Consider the following 12543-nt stretch of genomic DNA (forward strand, 5'->3'; position numbering starts at 1 on the left):
CAATCCCCTCCATCTATTTTAATTGGAGACATTATTTGGTAGCATTATAATTTATGATGCCATCATTTTGTGGCATCATCCTTTTTGCACAGATAAATCAGATAACTTAATCCAGAGTTTTAATCTTATTAGACCTTCTGAATTTCAATAATTTGCTTAGTATCCATTCAACAATGACATGTGAAGACACATTTTAAAAGATAGCATCATTCTTCTGTTGCTTCAAAATCTATAACTAGTGTTGGGACGATGTAACTTTTTTTTTTGTTGACTACCATAATCGGTATCAGAATCAGAAACAGTTGAGCCCGATTTCAGATTCAAAATGATTAAATTCCAATTGTATTATTTTTTTTTTTTAGCCCATAATTTTCTATTGTTAATACAAATGTTTCTGACAAAGGAAGAATTGCTGTTTTCTATGTCTGAATCTATTCCATCTAACTTATCATTGGCAAGTTTTTGACTTTAAAGTAGTATTTTTTAGCTCCTTACATCAATTGGCTTCAAGCCTTGTCTGGAGTGATTTCCATTTAAAGAACATTATAAAATGATAAATATTTATTGATTGATTTTAAACTAACAGTAGAACTAAAATCTACAGATCATAATATCACGAATCGAGGTAAAAATGGCGAATATGGTGGGTTAGAGATTGCGCAACCTTTTCTTCATTATAAACTCATCATGCAGATACTCTTTCAAAGAGTATACACAGTTTCTAAGAGATAGAAGGCCAACCAACAACTTTTTTTTACTTCGAGAGCATCTGACATTTCCAGCAGAATATCATTTTTGGTAAGCGCTACCTGAGTACACTATCGTTCTGTTTTGGTTTTCATCGCTTATTTTAGAAAGAAAACTCGCAATAAACACTTTTATAAAGAGCACCCCCTCCCTCTATGACCTCCCCCTTCCCTCGAGACATGCTTCTATTCTCTGCATATGTTTACATTCCAACATGTGGAAACAGATGTTGGAGAAAAAAAATATTTATGCACGATGGGGAAGAAAATGATGCTAAATTTAATCGAGCAGTTGCATCACTTTTAATTTGACAGCGAGAAATTTTAAAAGCCGCTCAAAATCAGAAAGTAACACAGGTGGTGTAACAGTTCCCAACACCGACTACAAAATCGGCAAACTGAACCCGAACGCAGTCAGATCTTATATAGTAACTTACTAACTGTGCCTACCCGGCGTTGTCCAGGCATCCAAGCAATTGGCTACACGATTAGCCTAATGTTTGGATTTAGTCGATTTCCATTGTGATAACCAGTATTGGATTGATTGATTGACATTTTAAGTTTGTTCATTTCATGCCGAAAAGTGTCCAAAATGATAATTGAGATACACACACACATGTATACACTTATATATATATAATTCTATTCTTTGTTTATTTTGGAGCATGTTAAAGTTTATAGGAGATGCCAATTTTTTTTTTTTTTTTTCCAGGTTTTCGAATATTCAGTTTACCGCATTGAATATTTCATCCAAATTTGCATTTTCATAATATTTTTGACGGGTTTAACCAAATGTTGGTGGCAATGTTCACTGAAGGTCATTCCAAACATGTAGCCCCTTCTTGGTCCAATGAAGTTTGGATCTTTGATTTTCTACAAGTTCTGTTCACTGTTCCATGGCAATCGGAGTACAGACAGTATTCCAATCAAGTTTTATTTTCAACACACGGGTGTAAATGGAGTATGCTGAAATCTGATCCAAGACAATAGAGTCAGTTAAAAAAAACAAAAAAACTTCCACTGAAGACTTTTGCAAAACTTGCTGACTCACAACTCCGATCCCTCATCTCTCATTACATGAAAAATCAACAAACTTCAGTATTATTATTTTAAATGTATATTTGTGAGTCACTAGCAACGAGCAGCTGCAGGAGGTCATTAAGATGATGGGTGCATTCAATAAATCAAAGAAGAGATAGATCGATTACCTTGCTCAAAGAGATATTCCCGAACAATAACTAAATGGCTGCTGATCAATATATCAAGCGCCAACTCACAATCAACAAGATGGTGTGATTTACTGCGACAAGACCCGAGACTCGTATTATTTGAATTCTTTGGTCTACTGTTCTTGAGCATTATTTTCATGTTTCAGTCTATGTAACCTCTGGTCTTCTTTAGGTTTATCCACAAAGACCTGTGGCATAGTGGATAAAGTACTTGGTAAAACTCAGTTGTAAAGTTACACTCCTGGAGGTTGAAGGCTCAATCTTCGTTGCAAATTACTTAAGACTTCTATCTAGTGATGGCTAACGGAACAATAGCATGTTACTTTTGGTTTCATTTGAAATTCCGTGCAGATTCCCAAGTCTGACTGAAAGATACCCAAGTTTAATAAGATACACACGAAGGTCGGAGGTTTCATCTACCAAAGCATTGTGAAAATGACACTCGATCCGAAGAATACAAATAAGACAAATAATCAATCCTCATCTACAAAAAATTCAGAAACATAAAATCTGAGATGGAATTGGATGGGGTTGGCTTCGAACAATTGTCTTGAGCCATTCATTGTAATCTGTGCTGACCAGACATAGGACAGCAATGACCGATCAAATAAATAAGATTAAATGAAATTTACATGTGCTTTAGGATAAGCTGTCATCTCATGAACGTAGATGATTTTGATTTCTTCTATTCATTTAACAATACCTTTTTCTCTTGACCTAGGGTCAGAGATGTTTTGAGATTTTAGAAGCTAACTCCTCAGTTCTCACAGTTCAGTGTCCTCCAAATTACACTCTAAGGTTTTGTCCAATCATTTGCGTCCAAGTTTTCCAATGTTTTCAGCAAAGCCACTGACCTGAAGAGTTCAGTGTGCTCAGTTTTCATACTGAAAGTCCACCATTTTGTGCTGCAGTTGGGCAAACAAGAACTAAGTCAGGGCACAGCATTTACTGCCATATAACATGATGTGCCCGACACAGCAGCTATACAAGTTAGCCCGGTTGTAGAGGGGAATTACTAGCGATATTATCAGAGGCAAAAGCTCACAAAATTTGGCCCATGTTGTCTTCATTCTTATTGTACCGAGTTCACATCTACCACTTGCAATCAGCATATTTTCCAGATAGCAGGACGAGTCTTCTATCTCCAGGATAGCAGCGCTTCCTCTCAAAAAACAGTATGTCTAACTTCCTCCAACAAGTTATCTTCACGCTACATCTTCATCATCAACCAAGAAAGTTTATCTATGAAGGAACTGTCCCAGCTTCCTTACACGGTTGGAAGAAGCGATATGGTGGGCAAAGAAAAACTTGTCTGATGATGGTTAAAGTTGACCTATCGGGTTTCATATCTATAGTTATATCGTAGTGACTAGAGATAACACAATCGTTGACTTGGAATCGATTTCGTTAGGAATGATGCATGGCGTTACTTAACCCACTCCTTGTAAATGATATTTTAAGTAAAAAATACGATCTGTAGATTTTTGTCATCAAATACCAATGATTCTCTCAGACATTTTCTCCATCTGAAGTTGGAGCTAACTTACCAAGTCACTATACTTTTTTTTCTTTTTTTTTTTTTTTTTTTTTTTAGATCACAATAGGAACAAGTTCGAGACATTAATGGATGGTTAACATTTAATGCTACTAAGACTAATCTTCTTTCCTTTAACAACTACAAGAAAATCTTCAACCATTGATTGCCATGACAAATAACACCTAACCTGAGAGCTCATCATTCAAACTCCTCAACTTAACATTCACAGGCAATATGAATTTGAACAAATACATTGAAGACATTGCCAAAGCTACTGCAAATAAGGGGGACTCCCTTTACCCTGCTAAAAATTACTCACACCAAATCCACAATTCACCTGTGCATGTAGTATTGCAGCCACATCTGGACTGGTGCATCTACCACTAGTCTCTCACTCTTAGACAGTGTTCCAAGAAAACAGTCCTAAATCTAATAGGTCCTGCACTATTGTTCTGTCGCCAAAATGCTGCATCCCTGTGTCGTTTTTACAAGTACATTAATGGAATGTGCTCTGATGAACTCATAGCACTCGTGTCCCTTGCGTATACACACTCCCAACTAACCCAACACACAAACATCCCACCTCTTCATTGTTGAGGTCCCTAGATGCCGGAAAGCTTTCTCTTAATAGTTTCTTCCCTTGGACTGCTAAGACTTTGGAACTCCCTCCCTGTTTCCTGCTTCCCTGACCGCACTAACCAGCAGAAATTTAAATGTAATGTGAACAGACATCTCACTGCTGAACTTTCCACAGTCCACTAATCCCAAATAGTAGTCCATTACGTCAAAGTGGTAATATGCTTGTTTGGGATGAGAAAAAATTTCTGATTGGTTAGTATAATCATGTGACATAGAACAGATTTGAAGTATTTTTTTTTTTTTTTTTTTTAGTTGTTGAGTAGATTATAATAATGTAGCGTCATGTTAGAAGTATACACTACAACCTTGATGCAAGGATGATTTAGGTAGAAACAACAGAGTTTCGGAGGAAAATAGATTTTTGTATAGTTAAGATGAAAAAAATATATTCTAAGTAAAAATTGTTCTTACTTTGTTCTTTTATATGAGTATACGGAGGACAAGAGAATGGCTTAACCCTTCCTGGCCCAAGGAAGATGCACAAGAATAGCTAACCCTCACCCCCTCACTTTCACCGAGGAACATACAACATATGCATTAGGGTGCCTCGAGTAACTTTTCTTTTTATTACATAAGCTGCAAATGTAATAGACATTTTTTTTTTTTAATTTGAAATATGTACAATGAAGGCTGAAAGCTAAAAAAAATATCAAAGAAAATGAACAAAGATCTGCAAACCTTAAGCAAAAAAGCAAAAAATATAATTTTAAAATATAAAGAGAGTCAATATATGTGTTATGCAAAATAAAAAAAATTAAAGGAATATTTTTTTATTTCTGAATTAAAAATATTTAAAATAAATATCTTTAATTATGCAATATAAAAATATCGATTTTTTTTATATTAAAAATTTTTTTTTTTAAATGGATTTTTCAATATAAAAAAAATCATTTTCTAATCAAAAATATTTTTTTAAATAAATATTTTCTTAATTATGCAGAATGAAAAACAATTTTTCAATATTTTTTTAAATATTAAAAAAATATTTTCAAATAAATATTTTTTAATCATGCAGAATAAAAAAATATTAATTTTTAAATAATTGTTTTTAAAAATTATTTTTTAATTAAGATTTTTCAAATAAATATACTTTTAATTAAAATGAAAAAACCCCTGTAAAAATAAAGAATTAAAGCAATTGTGTCATGCAAGGCAAACATTGACAAGGGTGATAATTTACCAAGAGAAGATTTATAAACATACCCCAAAAGAGAGTCAAAGTTCAACCTGGAGATAAAAGAGAGAAAGGACAAAGGAATAAGAAATGGAAGACACAATATTAGTTAATGGCCATCTTCTCGGTTGAATCAGCTGTGCAACAACATCATGTGTGGTAAATGGTCGCTTTTAAAATCACTTGGAATCAAGCATTATTTAATAAAAATGCAGTGACATTCCGGTGATTATTCAGATTGGCACTTGTGGCAACATTTAAAATTTAAGAAAATACAGAAATGTTTGTATGATGTATATACCAGCCATGGGACGGAGATTAAACATTCCAAAAATCACGTAATTTGATCAAGTATATTTTTTATTTATTTACTAAGCAAAAAAAAAAAACAAAAAAAAAAAAACATCAAATTTCATTAAGGGCGAAAAAAATGAAATCAACGAATTGGCAGACAAGAGGAGACAACCCATGGAAACTGTCAAAACAATCATTGATAACCTCCCTTTATTATGTTCTCTAGTAAAACATATCCTCGTTTGTCACTTATCGGTACAAAAAAAAACAAAAAAAAACGGCAAATTTATTTTTCATAAAGAAAAATACTTGATCAATTTTTGTGATTTTTTTTAATATAAAATCTTTATTTCATGACAAGTAGTACAATATAAAAGTTTTTCTTCATTTTTGTTTTTCGCAAAAAGTGCCAATCTGAATAAGTACCGCAATTTTGATCAAACATCAAAAGAAAAAAAAATACAGGTGCAACACTAATTTTGTGGCACCTCTTGTTCCAGAACATTCTGATTTCACTTGAATAATAATTCATTAGCACACCATTATTTATTAATTATATAACGTGTTTATAATAATTCATTAGCACACCATTATTTATTAATTATATAAAGTGTTTATAATAATTCATTAGCACACCATTATTTATTAATTATATAACGTGTTTATAATAATTCATTAGCACACCATTATTTATTAATTATATAACGTGTTTATAATAATTCATTAGCACACCATTATTTATTATATAACGTGTTTATAATAATTCATTAGCACACCATTATTTATTAATTATATAACGTGTTTATAATAATTCATTAGCACACCATTATTGATTAATTATATAACGTGTTTATAATAATTCATTAGCACACCATTATTTATTAATTATATAACGTGTTTATAATAATTCATTAGCACACCATTATTGATTAATTATATAACGTGTTTATAATAATTCATTAGCACACCATTATTGATTAATTATATAACGTGTTTAAACCACATAAAACTTAAGCTAAAAACTTTAACAAATAAATAAATATAAACGAATAAAATAAACAACTTTATATACGAATGTTTACGTTTAACACTTGCACTGCTGCCACTTGGATTTGCCTGTGAAGCCATAAGCAGGGTTGAATTTCATCCCAATAATATTTAATCTCAAAATAGATTCTTGTAACATTTCTTAAATGCACTTGTGATGTTAAGTTGTATAAAATGGAACACGTACATCAAGTCTGTTGCCAAGGTCGCTGGGAAGATGGTGGGATCCTTCTACCGCTCCAGAAGATATCTCACTATTGATGCAATTCTCTATCTGTGTAAAAGCCATATCTGGGCAGGAGCTGCTAAAAACAGCCTATCCTGCCTTGACAGAGTACAAAATAGACTTTGTGGCTTAGTGGGGGATGCCCTTTTCTCTTCCCTGAAACCTCTCTCCCACAGAAGAGACGTTGCAAGCCTGTCTTTGTTTTATTGTTACTTCCATGGCAAGTGCTCGTCTGAGCTCCAATCTTTAGTCCCCCCCCTCGCCAATCTTTCACGATAAACACCCTAGCTGAAACCACTGTCAGTAATTTTCTCCACTCTTTATCTGTGCCTAATCAAAGCGTAGATTCCAGGAGCAAAGCTTCTTTCTTAGAAGTGCACAAATGTGGAACTCTCTTCCGTTTGCCTGTTTCCCACCTGACTACAACTTGGATGTCTTCAAGTTCAACATAAACAAATTCCTGATGAACCGCCCCCTTAAGTAAGACACTTTATCAAATCTCCAATACTAACGATTACTATGATACTATCCCACTTATTACTGTACACGCAATAACCCTTATCCCCAAGTGGCTTCCAGGCCTTGATAAGTGGTGACCTTCATGTAAAAAAAAAAAAAAGTATTAACTTTGGTCAAAATCAAAGTTTCTGCTTTAATCGAATTTTTTCGATTATCGATTTGATATTTATCAGATACATTCCGACACAAAACCTCTGTAAGAACACTCCCAGGCACATCAAGTACCTAAGTGTGAAAAAATTATTTTTTTTTAAATCGGCTAGCTGTTTAGGAGTATATAGGAAACACACAGTTTCCTTTACATAATAGTAAGGATTATTTCAGCATAAGTCAAAAATTGTAGAAAAAAAAATAAATTTAATTTGGTTTCTTTAAAAGTTTAAAAATTTATTTCTGGTTACTTTTAAATTCCTGAAAACAAAATAAAAATATATAAAAATGAAGGTGACGCCATTAGCTGGAATCAAAACTAAAATGTTCAGCTCAGCAGCATTTCATTCTACCAACTAAGCAAATTGCAACAATCATTAGAAAACGTTTGAGATTAATTTATTTTAGGGCTTAGAAAGAAAAGAAATGGATATGCATTAATGAAAGTACAATGAAGTGTGCCCCCCCTCCCGGAACAAATTATTTGCCATTTCCTACCACACGGAATAAAATCATCTTTTCTCAATTTTAAATATACATCTGAGGCAATGCCAATCAAGAAAATACCAACTCTTGAGTTTTGATTTTTTTTTTTTCAGCAAGACGCACATACAAGCGCTTGCCTTTTATATCAGATTCAAAGTTGTAACAATTCAAATCTTAAAAGCAATATTTGCCCTTTTTTTTTTTTTTTAACCTCACCGTAAAAATAAACTAAATATTCTTTAAATACATAAACCAAATGTCACATTTTAAAATTTATTTAAATTTGTAACAATTAAATGAAAATATGGAAACAGTAGGTTTGTTTTTTTAATCTGCTAAAGTCAACGGGACAAGAGAAAGTGATTGTGCAACAAATTATTTTGAAATAAGTAAACACCGAAATTTTGCTATTTTAAATTAAGTTTTACCAACAAAAAAAATGTGATTTCAAACTAAAGATTAAGAAAAGCCTTTTAAGCATCTATCAGGTCAGTTTTTGCAAATTTAAAATTTCATCTTGAAAATAAAAAAGCTGTTTTTTTGAAAATATATATTCATAATAATAACGACCTTTGCTCTCTATAATTTGATTCTATCTGTCAGTGAGCTTATAAATGCCTCACTTGTAAAGTTGACCGAAGGCCGTGTAAATGGTTTTGTAATCTTCAGAATAACTAGGTCAGAAGAATATGCAGGATAAAAAGATTTCCCAACAAAATTCTCCTAGAAAACCTTTGGTCAATTGGGTAGGAATATTGCAAGAAAAATATGAATGGTGCTTAAATAATCTGAAAGAAAAAGTTTATATATTGTATATACTAGCATGGGTGCTCGGCGTTGCCCGGGTATTTGGAGGTGTATGCTGAGCAAAAAAAAAAAACGGTCAATTATTTTTAACTTTGACCCCTATTATGACCCCTTAAAATTTAGTGTTTTGGACTCAAATCGAGTTATTAAGTTAGATCCATGTCCAAGGAACCTATATCTAACATTTCAAGTGTTTAGACCCCAAATTGTCAGAGGAGTTTGGTAGAGTTCTTAAAGGTCAAATCGTTGAACTTTGACCCCTTAATAGCCAAATTTCTGGCCGAAAACCAATCATATAGATTTTCCCAAATCTCAGTACCCTGTATATCAAATTTCGAGTTTGTAGACTGAAAATTAACAGAGTTATTGCTAAGGAAAATGTACACAGACACGTCCACTTTATATATATGTATATACAAGAATAAAAAAGCATTGGAAATGCAAAAGGATATAGGGATGGTATGCCAAAAAGTATACAAACAAGATAGCTATGAATGGCTAGGCACATGGAAATAGAATTGCATCCAAAGTATAGCCCTATAGCTTTTCTCCAATCTTCATTCCGTGCCATCATTACGGTTGTAAAAAGCTATAGGGCTATACTTTGGATGCAATTCTATTTCCATGTGCCTAGCCATTCATAGCTATCTTGTTTGTATACTTTTTGGCATACCATCCCTATATCCTTTTGCATTTCCAATGCTTTTTTATTCTTGTTAATTAGTATTTTTACTTACAGTCTTATTTTTAAACTTACATTCATGATAGTATTGTCTTTTTTAGGAGGCGGCTCATTGCCGCCTCCATTAGTAGCAGGTCGCTTCCTGCTGGGTTTTAGGTCTTTTTATAATAGTTTGTGCATGAGGCAGCTTTTTTCCCCTTGGGATCCCTGTTATACCGTGCTTTTGAGTCAGCACGTGAGGCAGCCTTCTTTTTTTCTGGCTCTTTGTTATAAAGAGCCCGTGAGGCAGCTTTTTTTCCCCTCGGAATCCCTGTTATACCGTGCTTTTGAGTCAGCACGTGAGGCAGCCTTCTTTGCCTCAGGATTTGCATGATACTTAATTTTTATTATTTCAGCATTTTTCTGATAGTATTCTTTTTGCTCAGATAATACCTTGACTTTGTTTTTTTCATAGTCTATATTTCTCTGAGCTTTTTTACTACGTGCTGACTTTGGCATTTTTTATTAAATGTAAACATATAACACTTATGTGTATCTTACTATAATATCACTTATCTTATAGCAAGACAACTCTCGTAGAATTGAGATACTGCCCCGTCACCAATAGTTAAAGTGTGGAACGGTATATACACCAATAGTGTAGTTGTTATCTTTATATGAAGTCTTAATCAGTGACAGTGTGAGGTTACTTGGTTAATTTATTGTAGTTTATTTTAGAAAACTTACTTGTTTTTATGAGTAGATTGTGTATAGTAGCCACAATATCTAGTTATTTTTGTGGCTAGGGCTTGGATTCTTTTTGGTCAGCTTCCAGTGAGTTCTTAGAAGATGACTTTCTTGCAGTTTCTTTTGCGGTTAATTTAACTTATTTCCTTTGGCGGTTAATTTAACTTATTTCCTTTGGCTTAGCGAGCGAAGAGATTCAGCTGCATTTAACAATGGTTGCTATAGTGTATTTTTGCGCATGTGTGAGAATTTCAAGTTTCCTCCTTATTTTTCAATAGTTTGACAGTAGTCATGTGTCTTTCTGCCAAGAGCGACAGACGTCAGTGTTAGCCGTGATCGTCTAGAGGTTAGGACCCCATGTTGTGGCTGTGCTAACCTAGGTTCGAATCCTGGTCACAGCATTGACATTTTGTACATATTTTACAGTCCAAAATCTGAAGAATTATTTGTTTTTATAACATTGTTTTTTGACGTCGTACTTGCTGATAGGTTACTCTTATAACAATTTTGATCAACTGAGATAAAGATTTTGTGGTTTCATTAACGCTGGTGGGTTACTGTTTAAAGAAAAAACCTTAACGTTCACCTCAAATATTCAGCGTCCAAGAAATATAGGCCACTGGCAAACTGGAACGTCTGTGAGCATCCGGTGTATTATTTGGAGCTGTCCCTTTTGAGAGAAGTTCCGTGTTCGAAGTGGTCTGTCTACATTGGGTATATAGTGTTTAAAACTTGTTATTACACGTAATCTTATTTAATTATGGAGTTAGCTAAAAAGCGATGGGTCACTGCACTTCTCCGTGTAAAGAGCAGTCGATTGATGCTTGAACTGTTGTCAGAGACCGTTCGTACACCGAGATACATCGTCTCAAAAGAAAGAAGAAGAAAGAAGAACAATTGGCCATTTTTGTACCCTTTTTTTTCTCTCTCTTTTGACATTTTAACCGACGTTCTGACACTCGCTGGATTTGTAAGACGCTTCTCTGTAAGAATATGTGCTTTTTGAAACTTATAAGTTGATTTTAGTTGAGATTTGGATAGTTTTGTTTTGTAGGCGTATATAGGCGTGTACGGGCCATCCCTATATAGAGAGTGCTACCGCCTCTCTGATATATATATATATATAAATAAAACAACGTTGAGTATGTGCATACACTTATAAACTTTTATGTGCATGATTCACACCTAAACTTCTTAACCAACCATTATGAATTTTTTACACAGCTGCTAGGTGTAATGCTAAGTAATGTGGGCTATATTTACTTTAGTTCCAAGGTAGATGGAAGTCCTTTGTAAAACTTTTGTAAAGAAAGAGAAAGATTTTTCGAAAATGTAAAACGGAAATTATAAATACAAACTATATTTTAGGAATGTTTTTATAACTTTGGCGGACCTGTACGAGAGTGTCTCCGCCTCCTAAATTTTTTTTAATTACTTTTTCCGACGATTATCACAGATTACGTACTTAATTATTATATTAGCAGAAAAAATTTGGATAAAAAAAAAAAAAAAACGCTTAAAATATTTTTCAGGATCAGAAAGGGACATTTTCATTTATTTTATTGGTTTTTTTTTTTTACCGTTTGTTGTAATGGAATTAAAGGAAATCGCATTTGACTAATCACGTGACACGTCGGTAAAGAGATGTACAGTAATTCAGGGAGCAAGTAAATAAAATGTTATAACGAACAAGTGAACCCCTTCTTAAAGGTCATTAAATTTTTTATTTTTAAAAACTTTTTCTGCTATTATGATACTTAAGTCTAATCTATGATAATCGAAAAAAGTTTAAGGCGGAAAGAAAACGCATTTTTAGGGGGGGGGGTGCACTCTCGTACATTATCATTAAGACGCATATTAGGGGGGTTCCACTCTCGTACAGGTTCGTCAAAACTTTTTCCAGAGAAATAAACATTATTATTATTATTATTATTATTATTGTTAAGATCTCTGCTATTGTAGGTAGGAAAACCTTTGGTCTTTGAAGCTTCTGGTTTGGAGCCGGGATTGAGGGAAAATTCCTCTGAGAATGAATCCCATCTCTTTTGAAGGAGACGTTGGTAAACGAAATATTTCTCACATAGTGCGTAATGATAGGTTGGGGCTGGCATCTGAAGTGCACAATAAGCTGACTGACATTCTTCTCCAGAACATTTAAGGGAAAGTGTTGTGGGCTTTTGGGAAGCAACTTCTCTTATCATGATGGGAGAGGAGGAGGGGAGGGGCATTATGACATTGAGGGGGAGGGGGGATGACACGTGCCTTAACTGTTAGGAATTAG

The 12543-nt window shown here is 33.6% G+C and overlaps 1 protein-coding gene across 3 annotated transcripts in view; it reads right to left on the reverse strand.

Moving 5' to 3' along the window:
* LOC145258119 (PP2C-like domain-containing protein CG9801) overlaps positions 1-12543 on the reverse strand; it is a 372863-nt gene that overhangs the window by 262980 nt on the left and 97340 nt on the right. For 2 of the 3 annotated variants that reach the window (XM_080115863.1, XM_080115861.1), the window contains exon 2: positions 5355-5378. The exons of the other annotated variant lie outside the window; for it this stretch is intronic. In XM_080115863.1, the coding sequence (XP_079971989.1) occupies positions 5355-5378 (24 nt within the window). The remainder of the gene's footprint in view (positions 1-5354; positions 5379-12543) is intronic. 3 annotated transcript variants of the gene reach the window in all.

The sequence above is a fragment of the Euprymna scolopes genome, chromosome 33, assembly GCF_053919585.1.
Source record: "Euprymna scolopes isolate OS-2025 chromosome 33, ASM5391958v1, whole genome shotgun sequence".
Taxonomy (NCBI): Eukaryota; Metazoa; Mollusca; class Cephalopoda; order Sepiida; family Sepiolidae; genus Euprymna; species Euprymna scolopes.